Consider the following 22,031-nt stretch of genomic DNA (forward strand, 5'->3'; position numbering starts at 1 on the left):
AAGAGAAAACACGGACCACAACATCCAAACAGCTGTACAGTAACAGGCTCAAAAGGAAAACAAAATAACCCAACCAAAACTCAAACAGAACCAAAAAACACACGATGGAAGAGAAACGCCAGCAGTAAAACAGAGACAGACAAGAGCAAAAACAGGGTGAGAAGGAAGGCAGGATGGTAACGGGTTGAGAAGAAAGTGCTTTCTGAGCATGTTTGTTCAAGTTGTTGTGGAACAAAAAGTGCACAGTTCAGGTAACACAGTCCTACCGACCCAAAGCAACAACAGAAAGTGAGGTGACAGCAATGACATCACATCCCACCCCAAGGCAGGACAGCGGTGTGGCGATGTCATGTCTGTGCCTGCCAACAGGACTTAGTGGCTGCTCACTGCATGACAGAGATGTTGTTATGTTAAAGGTCAAGACTAAGGAGGACCTAAATCCTCTACCTGCAAAAAAACCAAACCCAAAACCCAACGAAGGACAAAATAAAAGAGCCCGACAAGTGAAGGGAGGGGAAAAAGGTGTGATGAGAACGTAAACTGAAAGAAACCAACCTTTGTGAGATTCAAACCAAAGCAATGTAGCATGCAACGAGAAAACTCACAGAGAGAGAACCCATGCATGAAGGCGACAGAAATGATGTATCTTGAAACAAAATACACAGACAGGAAGAGGTGAGAGAAGCACAGCGTGAAGCCTAGGAATTTGGCCTGCCTTTGCTGTACTCTGGTTGCTGATAAGGAAAGCCCACAGATGTGACACTCAGTTATGTTAAGTTATATTTCATGCTTTACACCAAAACCATGCAAGAACATCCGCCCGGGACAGGTTAGTACGTGACCCTTCCCACCCACCACAACTGGAGCCCGGGGACATCTCCAGTCTGTCTGTGAGGAGCAGGAGCTCCCACTGTTTCTCCTAGTAGGGGTGTCCCATCCCAAGGAAGCTCAGAGCAAGAGAGGGGTTACACGAGGCTGGAGAGGCTTCGGTGCACGGCACATGCATCAGGGTGCGGATCTCAGTGGCTGCCTTAGGAAACGCGCAGCATCTTCTATGTCAGGGCAGTGACTGGGGGTCCGTATGGGGCTGGTCATGCTGCCAAGGAGGGGTTGGTCACCCTCAGGCAGCTCAGGAGGGATGGGTTGGCAGCAGTCAGGCTCCTCCATCATCCCTCCCCATAGACAACATGGGAACCTCTACAAAACTAGGCAGGATGGAGGTGGGGACCACAGTTCAGAGGGTCCATCCAAAAAGATGTTTGCCCATAGTGTGGGGCTGCAGGAACACCCCAGGGATTCCATTCCTCCACCCCAGCAGGGTTTAGTGGGGTTACTCCCTTCTGCAATAGGACTTTAATCCCTCCGCTCCAAGGGAAACACAAGGGAAATCCCCAGCACAATGAAACTGGAGCAAGCAAAAGCCTCCAGCCCTTCCAGAAACCCTCTCCAACTTGTAAGTCAGAGCTTGGGTCACTTCTCATTGCAGTGATGACTTCTCAGCCCTTCTGCAGCCTTCCTCCTTGTATCATATGGCCAACTTCACTCAGCCAATCTGACGATGGATTCACCATCCAGCTTTTAGCCCCATTCCCTGATTTTTTCCAGGCTCCAGGCAAAGGAAGGCCGGATGCCTTTGCCCCAGGGAACTGGGAGTTAGTTACTCTTCCAACACTGTCAATTGACAATGGAACGCCTCCAAGCAAGCACTGTCAGCCTGGGCACTCCAGAAGTAAATGCATTAAGAACTCCTCCAAGGAGATCACTGGCAAAGAAGACAAGATCCTCCCCTACCTGGGCTGGCTCCACTGCCTATGGAACTCCTTCAGGGGAGATTCCTCCCATGGGAAATAAGGACACCAGATTCAGCATCAACACCGGGTTTGCTGCCATGGGAGCTCAGTGTGTGGCCCCTTCCATCCAGAGCCAAATTGGCCAAGGAGATCTGAGCAGGTCAAAATGCTGCCCCTGCACAAAACAGGACTACGGACCCATGAGAGCAGCCAGGAGCTGCCCTGCAGGCGCCACGGCTCCTCCAGGCATGGATGCTCCCAGAGGAAGGGCTGGGAAAAGTCCGCTTTGTTTGGAGGAGGGGAGGAAAGGCTTCCCAAGAGACTCTCCCATCTCTTTTGCCAGCACCTCCAAAACACAATTCAAGGCTTTGCTGAGGAAAAGCATCTTGTAACAGAAGAAACCACCAAGATCCAAGACAACAGGCTGTCCCGGTGCAAATCCAGCTCTGGCTGCAGGGAATGTGCCCAGGAGATCCGCCTGCATGTGCTGTGTTTGCCCATACAACCACCACACCAACTCCCCATCCAGGAGCACAATGCTTAGAAAGCCTTATTCCCACAGCCTGAGGGGAATATCTGGGGCACAGAAAGAAGGGAACAGCGGCTGCTCCTAGAGCCCACTCAGTGATGCACATCTCTGCATCAACCAGGATGCAACCACAAACGCCCCAGACCAAAGCCCAGCAGGGTCCCCCTCAGGCACACATAGAGAAGAGGATGGTTTCTCTCTCCTCCCTGCTCCCCTACCTGCAACACGTAGCCCTCCCGGGCGCTCTGCTCCCGGCCCAGTGCCACTTTCAGCTGGTCCTGCAGGTGCCGGTTCTGCTCCAGGAGCTCCAGGGCCTCCTTCTGCTTCTGCTCCAGCTGGAGGGACACAGAGTCCAGAGAGTTGAGCAGGGGGTCGGTCACAAGGAACAAGGGGTTTGGAGGGGATACAGAACAGCGTGAACGGGGCTTTTGATGGCACCGCTGCTTTGCTCTGCTCTGGGATCTGCGTTTCATTTTGCAGGGAAAATCCCTCCCCACCGAAAGAACTATGTTATGTATTAGTTTAGTTCCTAAAGCTCACTGCAGCAAAGGATGAATGGCACCAGCTTGTGCCAGGCATAGCCCTGGCAAATCCCAGCCCAGTTCAGATCGGCGATACTCCTGGTTACTCCATGCCTGTACCCCTAATACACCTCAATCCCAACTAACAACAAGCTTTGTTATCCCAGGCATGGATCTCTTCCAAGTGAGCTGAGTCTCCTCCTTTCTCTTCCTAAAATCTAGGATTGTCTGATGTAGGCTCCGCAGAAAGGGAACCTCTATGGTGCGTGCTACAACTGAAGCCAGTTATAGTTTTGTGGACATAACCACAGACACAGATCTCTACAGCCATACAGAAGTGGGAGCTCGATGTTAGGGTCTGGCTGATACACACCAATTGTGTCCATCTCATCAGAGCCAGGCTGGCCACCAACCAACATGAGTGCAGGCTGCATTGGCTGGGAGGGGGTAACAAAGTCCTCCTCAAGAACAGCCCTTTCTGCAGCCGTGGGAACATGAAAGCTGCTGGCAGGGCTGAACGGGAATGGACATGGATCTGTGCCCTGCCAGCTCCCCAGGCGACCGTACAGCATCCCTGCCCCTTGCCACTGCAAAGCAGGGAGAAAAGCAGCTTTTCAAAGCCTTGCTCAGGCTTCCTATAGTTACCCCAGGGACCTGTTCCAGCACCCCACGCCCCCCCTTTACCTCCTTCTCCAGCAGTGTGGTCAAGTGCTGCTTCGACAGCCCCTCATCCCGGTCCTCAGCATTTGCGAGATGCAGCGGCGCGATGGGGATCTGCTTCTCCTCCCGCAGCGGCGTGGTCTCCACTTGGTGCCAGCGCTGCTCGATCTCCACGTGGACGTTCTGTGGTTTGATGTCTGCCGGGACGGGCAGGATCCGATCCACCTCCATCCTCAGCGCCTCTTCCGACCCTGCCCCATCCACAGCATCGATCATCTCGAAGCGCTTGCGCCGTTCCTCCCGCCGCCGGGCTCTCTCCCGTTCCAGCTCTCCCGTGTCGGCGTCGGTGGCACCGGTGTCCCTGGGGAAGGCGGCAGGGCCGCTACTGGAGGAGTCTGCAGCGTTTGCACGCTCCTGCACCAGGGCTTGCTGGATGGGGCGAAATTCAGCCCAGTCAAAGGTCTTGGACCGTCCTTCTCGCCGGCGCTCCCGGGCACGGCTCCGCTTCTGCTCCGGGTCCAGCTCAGCTTGTTCCACATCTGGCTTCTCGCTCGGCTTTGGACCAGTCTCGAAGGAAGAGCTTGTTTTGCTTTTCTCTTCCGGCAGAGAGCTGTGAGGACACAGAGAGGGTGAAGGGAAGTGTCAAGGGGTGCTCGAGACAGCCAGGCGCTCCCATGCATGCCTTGAAGAGCTGGGTGGAAAGGGGCTGCTGGAAGCCCAAGCCAATGCCACGTGGGTGCCCCCCTGCCCCTCCATCTCCCATCGCCTTCTCAGGTGCAGGAGCTGCTGCTGCCTTTCCCCAGGGTCACACTGGTGTGCAAAGCTCTGGTGCAAGCAACCCCGGCTGCTCTGCAGCTGATCCCAACCTCGCTCTTCCTCAGCAGCCGCCCCAGGGCTGGTGACCATGACCCAGCAGCAGCCTGTGGCCAAGGCAGCCACCCCAAACCAGGCAGGGAAGAGGCTTCCAAAGCTCCTCCAGCACCCGGTGGCTGGCTCAGTGCCCACCACCCTGGCTGCAGGGCTCCATGCACACACGCTGGTCGATGCAGCCATAGTCATGTACTTGCAGGGAGGATGCCACCAGTCCCACCAAAGTCAGTTTGGCTTCAGAGCTGCGGGGCGGAGAAGCACAGAGCAGCTCCCAAAGGTCTTGGGTAACAGGGGGGGAAGGTTTTCCTTGAGCTTGGCAAAGTCAGGGTATTAATGGGTTGAAAACTTCTCCGTGCCACTATCTGCACTGAAGGCACAGATCTCCCCTGGGGAACCAGCCTTGAGGGCAGCATGGGGTCTGCAGGCTGTATGAGCTTGTCAGTGCAGCAAAGGAGAGCAAGAGTTATTCAACAAATGCCCATTTCTCAAGCAAGGAATAATTCTGAGTGCTGAGGTGGTGGGTTGGGAGGGGAGACATACTTGTCAAGCAGGGAGAAGTTAACAGGGGAAGGTAATACCGTTTCCAACCTATGGATAATCCATAATGCAGGATGAGCTTATTAATACATGCCAGCCTTGTCGCATGCAGATCAAAATCAAAACAGAAACCAGCAGTGGGCTAAGTCTGCAGAGGAAGCCATCCCGATGGAGTGGCAGGCATGTGCTTAACCCTCTTTGCTATCAGAAGCTCCTGAGATGCCTCATGAGGCACAGCCCTGCTTGCTCAGGCTGACTCCTGGCTCTCCCTGCTTCCAGTACAACCACAGCCTCCCCGCAGGCTCCAGCCTCCAGCATAGCTTTGATAAGCTTTCTAGAAGGATGCAGTGGGAAGAGCTGGAAAGCAGCTCCCCGGGCCCTTTGCTGCAGGTAAATCACTGCCACCAGGGCTCTGACCCATGGGACCACATGCACTGAGACTGCGGTGACCAGGAGGGAGCAGCACGGCTCCTCCTCCAGCCTTGGAAACACACCCCAGCAGCCAACAACCTCAATGTATGTGCATACACCCAAAACAAAGGATGGAGCAGAAGAGATGACTCTGCATGGGTCTGGGCTAGTATCTTCCGATGCACTTTCATCCACCATCAAACCACAGGCTCAGTAGAGCTGGGTTGCAAGACATAGGCTAAAAGCAGCTCAAGAGGTAACTCCTTTTTCAGCTCTGTCACTTGCAGCTGATAGAATAAACCCAAAAGGCAGCACGATGAAACCTCCAAGCTCCTTAACCATGAGAAGCTACTGCACAACTCCAACGCCACACACTCAGTCTGGAGTCAGCGATTACAGCCGCATTTAAAATCAGCACAACAGGGATGAGATTGAGTCTTAAACTGGAGAAGAGCACTAGGAATGGGGCCTTGGGGCCCCTTGGATGCTGATGAGAGACAGAAATGATGCTGCTCTAAATACTACATGGAATAATCCTGGTATTTCTAGCGGTGACACATCTCCCAAGCTCATTTCTCCTCTGCTGCTTTGCAAAGGGCATGGGATGTGTGGCAGGGAGCAGCCACTGGGGACTGAGTTAAGACACTCATAAGACTGACCCAAACATTCTCGTTTCATCTCCCGCAAGTGCCCATGGCTATTCATGCTGCTCACACATCTCACATCTCCTCCATCGGAAATCAATTCACATCACGTGTGTGGGGGGTTGGATCTTTGCCTTGAAATGGTATTTATAGGTCAAAATGAGAAGCTGGGGGTTTAATACATATGGCAGTGGGAATGGTGTGTTCAAGAAGCTGCAAGGAACTGGGGGAGCTCTGGGGAGCTCACCCTCACTGGGGAACCAGTGCCCCATCATTGAAGCAGCCACCTTCTTGCTTGTGGGTATATTATATCTGCATGGTGATCATTAGCAGAGGGTAATTAGTGTCTCTGCAGACTGCAGGGCAGTGCTGAGGGCAAGGAGCAGAGCAGCATCTGCCCCCCTGCCAGGGGCTGACACATGCAGCAATCTAAACAGTAATTAGGACTTGAGTAACGAGCGTGTTTGGCTCAGTGGAGACATGGCAGTGGGTTAACGAGAGACAGGGCTGCAGGAGTGTATGGAGTCAGACCAGCCCTCGGGATGGGATGAACACCATCACCATCCCAGCACAGCCAAGCATCCAGGCTAATGTCCCTCTTGCACCCCAGCCATGCTGTGCAGACACTGGCCACCTCTCCATCACGAGCCTTTGGCAGTCTCCTTTGGCTTTCCAGCAGCCCTGCTCACAAGGTGGGTGCGGGTGTTAATGATGGGCCCAAAGCCAGGCAGGACAGGATGGGATATCCCACACCATGGCAAAGGGCTTGTGAGCAGGCACCGGTGAACACAGCCCTGCTCCACACACGGCGCAGCCCTTCAGCCCACAGCAACATGACTAACCCACGTACCCCATTCAAACCAGTGCAAAACGACACACAAGTGCACCTATAATTCCCTTTTCCCCAGCTCAGGATTGTGATTCATGGTCTATTAATGCAGTGTAACAAGTTACTGCCCAACTGGTACCTGTGCTTGGACCCTCTCATAAGGGTAAACCAAGCCAAACCACTTTCCATGGCTGTGGAGCAGATGCAAAGGCAGCAAGCACAGGTCTGCTGCGCTGCAGTAACCGGTTGGGCTATATCTGGCTCTTAAAAGGAAGAGAGATCCCCTCCAATTTCCTTGGTCTTCATCTTCATCTATAGTCACATCGGAAGATACCAGTGTGGGGAAATCAAGTGTCAAGACCAGGTTGCTTCTTCCCTTCTCTCTGGCTTTTATTTAAGGGAAAAAAATAATAAAGGTGGGGGGAAAAAAGAAAGAAAACTAAATGGAAACTGCAGGACTTCCCATCTGAGGTGCAGAAAAGGAGCATGCAGTGAATCACGAGATAATACAAACCACAGAACGTTAATACAGGAGAGAACACAGTTTTCCAACCTGGGCTTCAGCACGGATAGTTTCAAAGAGAAGTTTTTCCTGGGATTGCATGGAAATCAAACACACACAGGAATGAGGAGAGAGGCGGCTTCCCCAAGACCCCCGCGAGATCCACCAGAGCTCGGGCAGGGCTGGGAAACAGTAGCCGAGTGCCAAGCGGGATGGGGAAGGAGAGGCTGGAGCATCTCCATGTCAACAGCACCAGGTGAGAAGAGCCATTCCATCAATGCAGGGACAAACCTGGCAAAAACCTGCTTGTTTCAGCTACAGTAAGGACAGGAGACGGAGTTAATGGTGTGTCCGTGTCCACGAAGCCTGGAAGAAGTGGCCCATACGAGTGTGGCTGGCACAGTTAGCTGTGAGGAGGTCAACCACCCTTTGCCCACAGCCATAAGTGCCCACAGAAGGTACTCTGTGAAGCGAGGGGCTCCCTTCCTCTGGCACTGGTGGCAGGAGGAGATGCGAGTGTTACTACAGGGGAATGAGCTCTGGAAGATCAAAAGAGGAGGGAAGATTTGCTGGCTGGAGTTTAAAATACATCCGAGCCAAACAGCTTCTAAACTGAACCCTGGGCTTGTGCTGCTGTGACCCGCGAAGGGGATGGGCAGCTCGTGCTGAACAGTAGCCAGAGGAAAGGGAGAACCCTTTCACACAACTGAATCCAAGTGGTTTCACAATACCTGGTGGGAATCCAGAGGAGCCTTGATATAGGAACAGTATTGCATATTCCTACGCACAAATTAAAGCCACATTTTCAACCCTCTTTGAAACGTGCACGCGTTAAAAGAGTAACTCAGCATATCAGCATCCCCACAAAGCGTATCCAAAATAAGCCCAGAGAGAGGGATGTGAAAAAGAGCCGCAGCTTCCAGGAACAGACAGGCTCAGAAAGAGGAAAGAAAAGGGATAAGGGAAGAGTTATTCCTGCATAGCAAACCAGACAACTGCAGGGGCTGCTAAACTCCCCCCTTTACCTTGTTACATCTGGAGCAGTGGTGGGGCGAACGTGCTTCATGATGGTCTGGATCCAGTTGCGGCGAATGCCCGTCGTCATGGCAGAGAGGGTGAACTCCCCTTCCTTTGTCTAGGGAGGGAGGAGAATGGGCTCAGAGCACCTGATGGCACCCATCAGGATCATCCCACACACCCCAATACCACCCTGCACCCAGCCCCAAGCACCCAGTGCTGGGGCATTGCTGCCTGGCTGTGTGGAGGTCGCATCCAGCCCCTCCATCCCCATGCTCATGGGAATTAGGCCATAAATCCCTGGCACGCTCTGAGGGTGCTGGGTGGCCTCTCTTATGTGTCTGGGAAGATGTTTCCTTTGCCACAGATGAGCATCCCCAAGCAGTAACACAGCATAAGTGGGCCCATTGGCTGTCCCACAGCCAGACTCTTCCTCCTTCCCGTGTTTTGCTTACATGGATCTGGAAGCCATAGTTTCGCTGAACCGGGTACTCAGTAACATCATAGCACGTGGATAAATCGATTTCTCCATCCAGGTCTGCTGCCTGGAGAGAGAAGAGGTGAAATAAGACACAATGCTTTACAACCCCGAAGTGTGGTGGGCTCACAGCGAGCAGGGCCTTGAGAAGCACAAAGTTCTGAAGAGCAATGCTTGAGGACCTTGGCATCTGGGAAGACAACCTGTCTGGGGTTGGTTTGGGAGCACCTGGGTGCAGGGCAATGGGTTGAATGCTGATGGAGAGCACACTTACCTCCTCAGCCACTGAATCCCGGTAGTATCTGAGGCTCTGGTCAGTCAGCACAAACCAGTGCTTCTTCCACTAGGAAACAACCAAGACAGAGCAGTTACACTCCTGCTCCTTCCCCACCAGCAGAGCCCAGGCAGCTTGTCACAGTCACCCAGCAGAGACACCCTCATTTCCCCTCAACAGGATGAATGGGAGGTAAGGAAATTCAGGGAAAGGGATTGCTAACAGCCAGCACACTCATGCTGGCATCAGCGCCCACCTCTAAGGCTGAGATAGAGCAGCGCATCCTGCATCCCTCTGGGAATGGACAGGAGGAAGGCAGCAGTGGCTGCTTCCCTCAGAGCCAGCTCAGAGGCATTTATTTACTCCTTGGCCTTGCCATTTCCCCAGTGCTCTGAAGGCCTTATCTGAGCCTCATTACTGATGCCAAAGGGGTTGCTGGGTCACAAGGGAGGCGGTTGCTCCCAGTCTCACGACTAATAGAGAACGGGAACACTAAACCGGTCCTGCTATCCAAGCTGCCCCAGCTCCCCATGACATGATATCCCACTGTGGGGCTTTGAAACATCCCCAGGACAGAGAACCAGATATTCCTGCTCCAAGACAAACACCACTTGCATAGGGCTTGCACACAACCACTGCTGCCTGGCTTCAGCGTTGTACAAATTCCTTGTCACTGCTCTGCACCTGCAACTGGTTTCTCCCATCTGGAGCATGGCCCAATACTTATCCACCCTACAAGGACACTGGAGCTTTGTCAGTGCCAAGGGCAGCCCCATGTGCAGCCAGGACATCCCAGTGAGCGCTGGCTGCTAGAAATCAGGACTGACCGTGGCACCAAAAGACCAATGTGAAGGGCAGAGCTTCCCCCAGACTCACCTGCCCGTCCTCATACTGCTTCGTCAACCAGCCCTTCTTGAAGTTCAGCAGGTCAGGCTGCAAGAAAGGAGAAGGGTGATCAGAGGGGAGGGCAAAAGCATCTGCACACAGAAGCAACAGCAATAAAAGAGGCCAGTAACAGTTAAATTCAGAGAATCATAGAATAGTTTGTGTTGGAAGGGACCTTTTTAAAGGTCATCTAGTCCAAACTGGATCGTTACACTGTGTGGTGGCTAAATGTCCGCTCCCAGGAGGAACAAAGACCTGCTGTACAGTTTATTCAGGCTGTTCTCTTCCTAGCACTCCCCTTGGCAATTTCCTACTGCTACACCAGCATTACAGAGGAAGGAGAAGCAAGGAATTAGCAAGACTGCAGGCAGTTCTGTCCCTCTATTATATATTACGAAAGAAAACCAATGTGCTACGGATGCAAGGCTGCAGGGTTCAAAACAAGGCTGGAAATCCAGGGAATACAAGCACTGCATCACCCAAATGACACCTGCTCTTTACTCCAAAGAGGATGCATTGGGATATTGAAGCCCTGAGAAAAGCAACCAAGGCAGCATGGGATAACCCCTGCCAGCCCTCACTCCCAGCCCTGCCCATGTGCAGGGAAGGATGTGGTTGGTGGAAATGCTTTCACTCCCTCGAGGCTGAGCGCCTCCAGCTGCTCCATGTGCTGCAGAGTGGAGGAGGAAAGGACAGCAGTGTGTGAAATGCAGCTGTAGTGCCTGAAACAGGGTACACCAACGGGATCAATGGAAAACTGGGGTCCGGAAGGCTGTTCAATCAAACTGATGCTGTGAAGCACAGGTATTTGAATGCTCCCATTGTGAGAACCCACCCTCATTCCACAAACACACAGGGGGAAGTAAATGCCATGCTGCCCTTCATGAATGCCTATGGAGCAGCCGTGGCTAGGATGCGGCTGCAGGCAATAAACGCACTGAGCCCTACCAGGACCTGCTGCTGAGGCAGCAATAAGCCATGGACAAACTGCAGAGAATATTGCATTGGCCGTGACTACATTAATCTCTGAAGCAGGCTGAAAGCTGGGTATCCTGATCTCAGCCCTAACTGACCCTGAAAGCAACACCACCACTTCTTCTCTTCTGAAGTGCAGGTGGGATCGTGCTCTTAGGGTCTGGATCCTGTTGAAGCCCTACTACAGGAGCATCAAGAAAAGAATCTGTATTTGGATTGAAGATAACTGGCTCCCAGCTATGCACTTTGCAGAGACGGAAAACAGAAGGACTACAAGAGTTAGTTTTCACTTGGTTTTTATCAACTGGGAATAAACAGAATCTAATGGAAAAGCAGATAAACCTCTCCTCAGCAGCATTCATACTGCACCTCTTAGTTTCCCTAAGATTTAAGCAAAGCTGTAGAAGCAGCCAGAGAGGAACGATGCTGCTAAGCAGTATCTGCATGTTTCAGAGCGGGCTGCAGGGAGATGCTACAGAAACACCAGGAACAGAAGGTTTCTCCTGCAGACCCTGCTCCACATGGAAATCCCTTTGCTTTCCTCCGAGTGCCTGAAGCTCCAAAGCTTCTCCAGCATGAAATGTCTGGGATCGGCTGCCACTGAAGGGTGTAGGCTTTAGAAACCGAACTCGGATGAAGCACTTGATGGAAGAGATACCCAATGCAGCAAAGCCACAACTCTGCTGAACTCACAGAGCCTAACAAGGGATGAACTCTCCCTTGGCTTTTATCCTGATGGATAACCTGATCTGACACAGTGAACTCCATGGGTAAGGGAGAGTCTTGCAATCATGGTTGCAAGGCAAGCAGGCGTGCAGGTTTTTATGTTGCTACTTTGATAGCAGGAGTGGCACAATAAAGGCGTATTTAATGCAAGGAAAAGGTTTTCTTCCCACTGACTTCTTTGCCTTCACTGGGTGCTGTGCATTGCCACTTCATGCGCACTTCTTGCACCTTTCTCTTACCATCAAGAAGTTACAATCACTCTTATGGCTGTACAAGTCTACAGGAGGACTCAGCCACTGCATTTTTCTGCAAGTCCTTGAATGGAAGTTGCCCATCCACAAAAAATGCAGCCTGTATTTACAGTGGCTCTGTAATCTTTGTGAGAGATTAGCAAGTGTATTTATTCTGTTCTGACAGAAGGGTGGTGAGTGAGAAGAAAGCATTCTGTTTGCTCTGTACTGTTTGCTTTCAGGTCTGGTGAGCATCTGAAATATGCAAAGGGAGGAAAGCTCAGGAGGGACATTTGGCCCTTCCTCACAGCCTTCATCCCGCTCACACTCACCTGCAACTGCACAAACATCAAGGCAGTGGCATCAGAAAACTGGGCCATGTGTTAGCTCTGTCTGAAGACGCATCAGTCATGACCCAGAGACAGCACAGGGCAAAGAGGGGCTCTGGCTGGCCAGCCCAGCACCTCAGGGGTGACCTACAGCATCAGTGTCCAACACATCGAGCAAAGCACTGAGGAAATGGGGTATCCAGGGAAAAATAACAACCAAAATGGCTGATTTCCAAGCTGCTGCTGTATGTGAAGGAAAAGGACTCCTTGCAAGGCTGTTTTAAACAGTAGATGGAAACAGGTAAGAAGTGCAGCTCTCTCGAGCTGAGCCCCTATGACTCTCACTGAAACCTGCTCCAAATCTGCATGTATCCTATACCCTACATCCTGGTTATGAGGAAAGCAGCAGACAGCCCAGTTTTCACTGGACCTGCCTGGGAAGGGCCTCTTGCATCCTCCCCCAAGGCAGAGGACACGGCCCTGGTGTCTCACCGTCATAGAGGACTCCGTGGACCTTCTGTCCAGTGACTTTGCCCGACGGTGCGGGGACAGAGGAGACGCAGACACGTCCAGGATGGAGCCCACAGCTGCAGCTTCACAAGTGAAGTCCTGTGTGAACAGCGTTAGCCCAGATCAGTGCAGGAACTAGGACAGAGTCCTGCTCTCTTGGCTCATGGCATAAAAATCCCTGTTATTTAAGGGGCATCTCAGGCTCAGAACAAGTGTCACTGCACTGGCGACACATTTTTGTCCTCTCAGGCATTAATTTGTTCCCAATACATCTAAGTGGATCTGGGACTCTCAAAACTCCCCATTTCTTTTGTTACCTCACCCCATCCTGCTGGGTCCTGCCGTGGCAGATTTGAAGTTTCTCTGTTTCTATTTTGGAGGAAGGAGAAAAGACAGCCTGATTTTCCACTCTGCAGCTGGGCCATGAGAGCAGGGCAGCAAGCAGCAAACCTGCATAGACTGAGCACACAGAGTGGTCCGACTCCTGTTATGAGCCTGCCTGTGATCCCGACCCCCTGCTCCACCCAGGGACAAACCATATATAGCTAAACCTATAGCTAAACCTGCCAGATCCCATCTCCCAAACCCCACAAGACTTGGGATGAGCAGCTTACCCGTTTCCGTGGGAAAACCCTCTTCTCGCTCCTGCCCTGCCGCGTCTCACTGGAAAGGGCAGCGCCGGCCGACACGTTCGTTTCCATGTGCTCTGCGTTCTCAATATCTAATGCCTCAAACTTTTCAATTACCTGGGATCTCCTGGAAAACAGACAGGAAAAGGGAAAGCAGAGCCGGTTTAAATCCCAGAACTGAGCTGAGCTGTACAACCCCGCAATCGCTTGATCCGGTGCTCATGGACACCGGGCTTTTGGTCCCCATTTCTCTGCATGCCCCAGTGTGCACAAATCCAGGGTAAAACACCCCAATCTGACAATGCATCACTGAAGGTGGGGACAAAACCTCCCTCGTATCCTCTTCAATCCCTAGAAACCCCTTGCAAAACCAGCAAGAGCTTTTTACGTGTACATTTTACAGCCCTTTGAGAGGCCGGGATTGAGCTTTGGCTCAAGCTTTGTCTTTGCTCTCCAGTCCTGCAGCTATCAACAGCCTCCCCCAGGCCACAGAGCAGAGACACATCAGACTCAGCTGGGTGCAGAGGCAACGGGTGGCTATGGGTCACCCTGTGTGTTCACTGCAATAGATAGCCTGTAAAAACAGCCCCACACAGGTAACACCCAAAGGGCTGCACTGAGAGAGGGGTGTCCATAGGTGCCTCCAGACAACAGGTCTGCCTTGCAGGTTGTACCAGCTGAAGAGGCATGAGATGAGGAGCACCCTGTGCAGGCACAGTAGGGCATCCCCTGTAAAACCATGGGGCTCAACCCTCCTCTCAAACTGGTATGCAAATCCAGTATGGACAGCAAGGAGCACAGCTTGGGCTCTCAGATACCACCTTGGTGACCCACTGCACTGTGGCACTTATGTCTCCGAGGATGGAGGAGAGCTATGAAGAAATGTGGACAGAGCAGGAGCCAACCCCAGACCAAACCTAAATCGGACGCTCATAGAAAGAGCCTTGCAGGTGGAATTAAAGCACCATTTCAGCATGAAAAGCTGCTCACTGACCCACAGGAAATACTGGAGTTTTCAAACGACCTGCTGGTGTCTAAGTTTGCGTGCCCAGGTCTCTGTATCAACCTCAAGTCTTTGATCACAACATGGGAACATGAAGCAATAACCCACCACCACCACACATGCCAACTGAGCTCCAAGCTGTGGGGTTTAAAGCTCAGTTTTGAACCTCCCCAAAAGCTTAGTCCAGGTGGGTTCCAGACACATAACCTGGACCCACTCGTGCCGCATCTCAAATCAGGGCTGCTCGCTCTGTGTGAACCTCTAATGCGCATGAAAACCACAATGGCAACCACATGAGGGGAAACAGGTTGTCAAAAATAACATTTTTCACACTTCCCAGAGAAAGAACAGCAGATTAAGGGCCCAAAACTCATGAAACATTCAGGTTTTAACCAATATTTGCACCAAGTTCCATCAATGAAACCAACAGTCTGAGCACATCACATCCTCCAGGGGCCTGGGGCCCCCCACTGCTCTCAGAGCCAGGCTGCCAGGACTGGGTGCTGAAGCCCACAGCCAAAGAGGAAGGGACAAAATCGGTTATGGGAGACTTTGCTTTGTAAATCCAAACACCTCTGTAACGTTTATATGGGACATCTTTTCAGCTCCTGCTGCCTCCCAGTTTGCAGACTGCGAGCGGGCAGATCCCAGGCTTGCACAGAGCTCCCAATCCCCCTGGGATGCTCTGCTCATGAGATGTCCATTCACATAAGCCAGTCTATGAGGTGTAAATCCACATCCTCCATTCACCAACAAATGGGGAAGTGCTTTGGAAACACAGTAGTTGAACCTTTTTCACACTGGCCCAGCCTTCTCTGAGTTTCAGTTTAGGAGGGAGTAAGAGCTCCATGAATTAACATTGTCTGTGCCCTATTTAGGTGAAGGCCTGAAGAAAACCAAAATCAGGAGGAAAATAAAACCAAACCAAAACAACCAAATAAAACCATAAAACAAAATCAAAAGCAGGTTGATTTCTCATGAAAGGGGCTGCACCACCAGGTTGTTCTACGGCTTGAGATTGAGATGAGATGGTAGCGAAGCAGGCGAAGTAAAGGTGGACACGTCACACAGCAACACAGCAGGAGAAGGTGGAGAGCAACAAGACCTGGAAGAAAATAAGGCTGGAAAATGAATGAACAGAAGAGGAAATTATATCTCTGCATCTACATATAAAACAAAATCAAAACCATTCCAGTAATTCGTCATTAAAAAAAGGGAGGAGGAAAAAATAAATCACTGCAACCAAATCACAGGCCCAAGAGTTAATATCATGTGGATTACAGGAAAGAATCGTCTTTATTTCCCATTAGCTCATTTCAGAGAGGTTACTGCTAGAGATCCTGAAGGAATGGGGAGGGGAAGGGCTGTCCTCTCCTCCCCATCACAAGGGGAGAGCTGCTCCCTCTCAACAGCAGCTCTGTGTTGCCAAAACAAGGCTGCGGGCAGGTACCAAGAAGCGTATGACAAGCTGCGGTGCCATTCAGTGCTTTCTCAACTACAAAGCTCATCCCAAGTTGTTCCTCGGCCATGCAAGGCTGTTGATCTTTTCCAGGCCATTAAACCTGAGCTGCAGATCTGGGCTGTGAGGTGGAGGGGGGTGTGTGGTGGGAAGGAAAGCTATAAAGACCAGCACGAGCTATCGTTAAAGTGATTTGCTTTGACTGGAAGAAAGGGCTGGTTTTTATTGGATTCATTCATTATTGAGCAGCAAGAAAGACAGTGAGTGTCAGGGAAAGGAAGAGGAATTTTCCCAAAAGGTCCACAAAAATGAAGAAGATAGTTTTACAAGGAAAAAATATATATATACTTGGGAAAGCAGGTGCTCCTCTGTGGGTAAAAGCAGCATTCAGAGCAGAGCCTGCCATATCCAGAAGCTCCAGAGAAGGGATTTGAGAAAGGAAAAGTCTTTTAAGCAATTTCAGGCAGCTATTTATCAAGGCTAGGAATAGACCCTCAGCCCCCCGACCATGCTCCCTACAGCAGATCCAGCAGATGCCACAGTGGACTCTTGCCAGCATGAGCAGAACAAGGGGTCAACCAGGAAAACCCACAGGTTTAGAGGCTGCATCCCTGAAAGTGTGCAAGAAAAGCCAAGTTTGCCCACCAGAAATCCCAATGCTTCCCAGGAGGCTGCATGAAGAAAGGGCTCCAGGTCTTTGCACCCCAAGGACTCCCCATCCGATGGTGGTCTCCTTCCCACCCTCCTGAGCTGCAAAGTCCCACTGGGACACAGGGACCAATGGCTGGGGACATCCCTGAAGCTCCCTGTGCCAAACAGGCTTCAAGATTCATCCATGGGGTTTCCCAAGAGCTGCCCCTGCTCTTTCTCCCTAGGGATGGGTCTGAGATGGGAATCTGGAGGCAGGGCAGCCCCGTCCTGCCACATGCCAGCAGAGGGAACTCGTACTCTGCCGCTGTGCCAAAATCCTGGGGATGATCTCCTGCTTCCAGATTCCTGGCTCTGAGTGGCTGCGAGCTCAGACGGGGCGTGGAGGCAGCCTCAGGTATAAATGGTCAACATGGAAAACTTCCATCCCCATCCTGGATTTAAGTCACGTCATATCTCTTACTGTAAGGGAACGGGACAATAAGCCTTGGAAACGGCTTTATCTGGAGCTAAGCCTGCAGGTGTGCCACAGGGGACCTAAAATAATCCTTTCCCATCCGTAGCTCTGACACTCGCACTGGTTTATGGCAGGTAAACAAAGGAAAAAGGGGTGGGAGAACCAAAAACGCCACCAAAATCAAAGCAAGTCCATTTGGCTGCACTGAGGGATGAAAGGCAGATCTGAACCATGCCTGGCTGGCACCTATGGGGTTGCCATAAGGGCAAGTGACTTCAGGCGAGTGTTCCTGGATGTGTTAGTGGGTTACTGAGAAGGATTATGAGAAATGGTGTTAAACTCCAAGGGAAAAGCTGACCCCAACAGCATGGAAGCGAGTTATTGTATTTGCTCAACCTCAAAGAGCACAGCCTGAGCTTGGAGGAATAAAATGAGAGGAATATGTGGACTCAGTCAACTCAAATTCAAGCAGCATCCAAGCCAAGCTGGGCAGGGTGCTGGTGAATGTTCATTCTCGTGCAATGCTGGACCTGCTCTCTGCCATCATTCTCCTCCCAAACACTGGTCAAGGCTCAGCCCCATGGGCAGCAAGACCTGAAGACCTGGTACAGTGCCTGCTCCTCTCCCCAAACCCATCCTGCTCTGATAAAAGGGCCTACTGATAAAACACTAAAAAGCTGTTAACAGCTCCAGAGGAGCTGGGAAAACACACTTTCCTTGGGAAAAGGCACCGGCCAGGAGGCACTGAATGGGGCTCACATTAAAAAAGGACAGTCTATGCCAGCAGCATCCTCTCCTAGGCCCATTATCTGCCTGTAAATCTGTTCCTCCCTGCCCTTGGCTGGTACATCCCAGCTCCATGCTGGATCCCAGGGCTGCAGCACACCCCAGGGCTGGAGCAAGGAACTGTCAGCACTGCAGGAACACACTGTCCTCTCACACTGGGACAGGCACTGGCCAGGGCGTCCTGCACAAGCAAACCCACGCTCGCACCCACACCTGAGGCAACACACTGCACAGCCAGCAAACCAGCAGTCACCAGCCTTCTCTCAGCCCCGCCCCCTGCCAAAGTGGCCAAGGGACTCGTGTGGCATCCTTCTCCATCCTGGGGAAAGCCTAATTCCCGAGGCAGAGAAAGCCAAACCTGCGTTCTTCTCCTTTATTCCCCATCCAGCACTCGCTGTGCACACTGCCAGGGCTAGGCTGGGTTTGGGATCCTCCTGCCGACTGGCACAAAGTTGTGCCATACTTCCCAGACCCACTTCCAGCTCTCAGAAGCCAGGCTGGAAAACAATCCTTTAGGGGCTGGGAAGAAACAGAGGAGAAGAGCCTGCTGAAACCGTGCAAGAGAGAACATGCCCGGAGGAAAACCAGGGCAAAGGAATCAGACTGGCAGGCGGCCCTCTCGCCCGGGGCCTGTCTCCTGGTTTGCTCTGCTGCCCTCCCTGCACAAATCCATCTCTCCCAGGGCAAAATGAGCCTGTCCCTCACCCGGAGAGCATGGAACATGCCGGAGCGTGGAGCAGGCGTGTGCGTGGATGCTCTCCTTCCCTGTCCTCCTCCACACTAAGCTGTTCTTCAGCCCTACTTTGGCACTGCACCCGCCTCTCCTCTCCCAGATTAATGCCCTGACATTCTGCAACCTCTCTCAGCTCATTAGGCAGTTGCATAAGGCACCTGGCACTAACACCATTTAGAGAGCTAACCTAGTTAATGGTGCCAGCTGCCAGTGTGTGCCGTGCTGGGGAGGGGACAAGGAAGGGTGGGCTTGCTTGCAAATACAGCCGCTGAGCATCACCCACCTCAGCCAAGCACCCCCAGAGCAGACAGGCAGGGTGATACCTGCCTGTTGGCACTACTAAGGACATCCCACCGCCTAGTCAGTGTGGATGAGCATCCTTAAACCCTGAAGCACTGAATGCAAAGGGATCCCATCCAGGGCTGCAGCAGGGATGCAGCCTTGCTGCTGTTGCAAGCATGCAAGGAGGAGATTAGCCACTCATCCCTTACCTTCTCTCATTGCCAAAGAGCCGGGCCACTTCTTCTCTCCCAGGGCTACGGGCCCGGGTTCTCCGCTCTAGCCTCTTCCTCTCCACCTGGAAGGCCTCCCGATTACTGATCCTAATGGCCTTGGGAACGTCGGCCAGGGTGGTGTACTGCCGGCTGGCTTTAAAAGAAAGGGGACGCCCCGATTTTTCAGCTCCCCTTCCTACATCTCTGCTGCTGGAGTCCTTGTGCGTGGGGCAAGTGCTCTTCGAATCCAAGGAGTTCAGAGAGAAGCTGTGACTCATTCGGTCGCCTGCTCGGGTACCTGGGGAAGGAAAGGGCTGGGCATGCTCCTGTGAGGGCGATTTGGGATAACTGTACCTGTTGTTCGGGGTGCTGGGGCTGGGGGGGCTCGGTGGGGGCGGCAACTGCTGCTCTTCCAGCTTCGAGTCTTGCTTGGTCTTCTCCAAGGAAAAGTATCCGCTCTCGACACGAGTTTTCCGCCCGCAGTCTATCCGGTCTCCGTTCATGGAGCTCTCGTCTAAGGGACACAGAAGGCATCGAGCTTGGTTTCAAGTCCAACTTGGTTCCAAGTTGGATTCGGCTTTTAAAATCACCCTCATTCCACCTAGGACAGGGACAGGAAATGAGAGCCCCAGCCCCACGCTGTGCCACCTCTTGCACTCTTGGCTTTTCCACCCTCACCACCCTTCATGCCCATGATGGTGGTGGGATGGTCTGCAAGGAACCGGGGATGCAGGTCTAACCCTTGGGTCAGGCTTGCACAGATGAATCACAGATGGTTTGGTTGGAAAGGACCTTAAAGCTCATCCAGTTCCAACCCCCTTCCACGGGCAGGGACCCCTTCCACTAGAGCAAGTTGCTCAAAGCTCCATCCAACCTGGCCTAAAACACTTCCAGGTGTGGGGCCCAACTTCTTTGGGCAAGCTGTTCCAGTGTCTCACCACACTCATAGTAAAGAATTTCTTCCCAATATCTAATCTAAACTCATTTCCATCCCTGTCCTTCCCAGGCTGGCATCAACCACAGCTCCATGGGCACAAGGCAACGGGGACACCTCAATCTTGGCAGCCAGGAGCAGGTGGGAAGCATCCCCCATCCAAGCAGACAGATAAATGAAACATTCCCAGCCCATGGGACCTGTCCCCAGTCCCAGCATAAAGAGTCCCCAGATGCTACTGTTCCAGGGAGAACAATATGAAGGCCTTGGTGCCTTCCAGGGACTCATTTGGGAGACCAAATGCAAACAGGGCCCTGGAGGAGGAAGCGGCACATAGAGTTTGGCAGCCCCAGCAGCCGGGCCCAGGCTGGGATGTGGAGGGGCTAGAAAAGGCATTTTCCCCTTCATTTTGCCCCCAGCCTGAGGGTAACATCACCTTTGAGGGCAGGCAGCCCCATCTCCCTGCTGGGGCAGGACTGGGCTCCACACTGTGGTTTTCCAGCATGTGATGCCTACTTTTTCCCTCCTGGACTCCAGCCCATAATGCCTTGGTCCGGTCCCTACACAGCAGGGTTGAGGTCTGCCTCCTTCTCCTTGCTGGGATGCTCCAGGACCCAAACCCACAGGAAACTTCTCTTTCTATGGTGGTTTTCAGCCAGCTCAGCTGCTCAAACCAGGTCACAGCAGCATCACACCATCCCCATCCCTCACCTTCCTTGCTGTCCAGCACAGAATCCTTCAGGGAGCTGGCAGCTCCAGCCTGGCCTTGCACCGGGCTCTGCGCTTGGCTGATGCCGCTGCCTCCGTCTGCTTGGTCTTTGCCCCTCATTTCTTCCTGCCAAAGCGTGGATTTGGTGGCAGGGACCTTCTCGGCACTGGGGATGTTGCTGCTGGTCACGGCCATCTTAGCAGGACCGGGCTCCTAAGGAGAACAAGGGACATAGCAGGGTTAGAGGGGTTGCCCCAGCTCCACATGGGACTGTCCCTGGAGGTATGGGTCCCACATGGCTTGGGTGCTGCCCATGCTGCTCAGCCATGTGCCACCACCACATTCCCAAGGGGAAAAGCTTGCAGATGGAAACCGTGCCCGGTGGGGGACAGGTCAGGACAGAGTGACCATCACTTTGAGACAATGAGAGAGGAAACATTCCTTGCCGGGGAGGGCTCCCAAAACCATCCGCACCTCCCCATGCATCCAGCTGGAAACAGATCCAGAGCAAAGCCAAGCCAACAACTGCTTCAGCCAATGCTGCAGCAGCACCTGGCTTTGTTTGGGACAGGAACTGCTCCTCCCAGCATGGCACACAGGATGCTCTGGCTACCAACACGTAACTCCTTGGGAAAAGCTCATCTCATGCTCACACAGCATGCAAGGTCCTTCACCATTCCACTTACACTCCAGCTCTTCCCAAAAGCTGCCTGGTGCAAGCATGGGGCTCTGCACCCATATTCATGTGCAGCACCACAGACCCACAGAGAAACCAGTCTGTCAGGTCCTGACTCATGGGGAACCTGGAAATGCTCCCCTCACCTCTGCCAAACCCCAGTTTGGGGTGACACTGCACCCTCTGCCATTGATGCAAGTGAACACAGCAACTCCTCATTACCCTCTGCACATCCCTGGTCCTCCTGCAAGCTGTTTCCCAGCCTTTCGCAAACACAGACCAACACAAGGCTTGTCTCCTGGGACCCATTTGCCAGGACTGAATTTGCTCAGTGTTATAACTAACATCACCAAAAACCCCAAAAGGAATTCAAGCTAAAGGATACAGGATGGAGGAGAAAATGAATTCCCTGCCTCCAGCAGCTGTGTTGTTTGTCTGTCACAGCTGGTTTGCTACAGGCCACTGATAAAGAGTTAAACCCAACCAGTGCTGTTCCCCTCCTGGGTGCTTCGTTAACAGGCTGCTTGTTTGACAAAGGAAATACAACATCACATTGAGCTTTATGCTTTAAAACAATACCCATCATCTTAACTGCTTCTCAAGGGGCTCTGGAGTCCATCAGATGATGATGGCAGCTTGGTGGCCACTGCCTGGGCAGCCCAGGTGGGGTGCGTGCCCCAGAAGAGGCAGCATCTTTCACAAGAGGGGTTGGCTTTGCTCTTTAGCAGATGTTTTGCTGTTGTTGTATTAAGCTCCTGCATTAGCAGATTATTTTCCTTAAAGCCA

General features: G+C 52.5%; 1 protein-coding gene across 3 annotated transcripts in view; it reads right to left on the minus strand.

Annotated features, from left to right (window-relative positions):
* Positions 1-22,031, minus strand: part of MPRIP (myosin phosphatase Rho interacting protein) — a gene marked incomplete at its 5' end in the record, with an annotated part of 73,116 nt that overhangs the window by 14,754 nt on the left and 36,331 nt on the right. For 2 of the 3 annotated variants that reach the window (XM_080618412.1, XM_080618413.1), the window contains 10 exons: positions 2,538-2,654; positions 3,525-4,110; positions 8,319-8,428; positions 8,766-8,855; positions 9,063-9,131; positions 9,939-9,995; positions 12,700-12,816; positions 13,332-13,473; positions 19,281-19,440; positions 20,572-20,782. In XM_080618412.1, the coding sequence (XP_080474538.1) occupies positions 2,538-2,654; positions 3,525-4,110; positions 8,319-8,428; positions 8,766-8,855; positions 9,063-9,131; positions 9,939-9,995; positions 12,700-12,816; positions 13,332-13,473; positions 19,281-19,440; positions 20,572-20,782 (1,659 nt within the window). Of the gene's footprint in view, positions 1-2,537; positions 2,655-3,524; positions 4,111-8,318; positions 8,429-8,765; positions 8,856-9,062; positions 9,132-9,938; positions 9,996-12,699; positions 12,817-13,331; positions 13,474-18,923; positions 19,441-20,571; positions 20,783-22,031 lie in introns of all 3 variants that reach the window. The other variant, XM_080618411.1, reaches the window with a different exon arrangement.

This window comes from Psittacula echo (genome assembly GCF_963264785.1).
Source record: "Psittacula echo genome assembly, chromosome: 5".
NCBI classification, from domain to species: Eukaryota; Metazoa; Chordata; class Aves; order Psittaciformes; family Psittacidae; genus Psittacula; species Psittacula echo.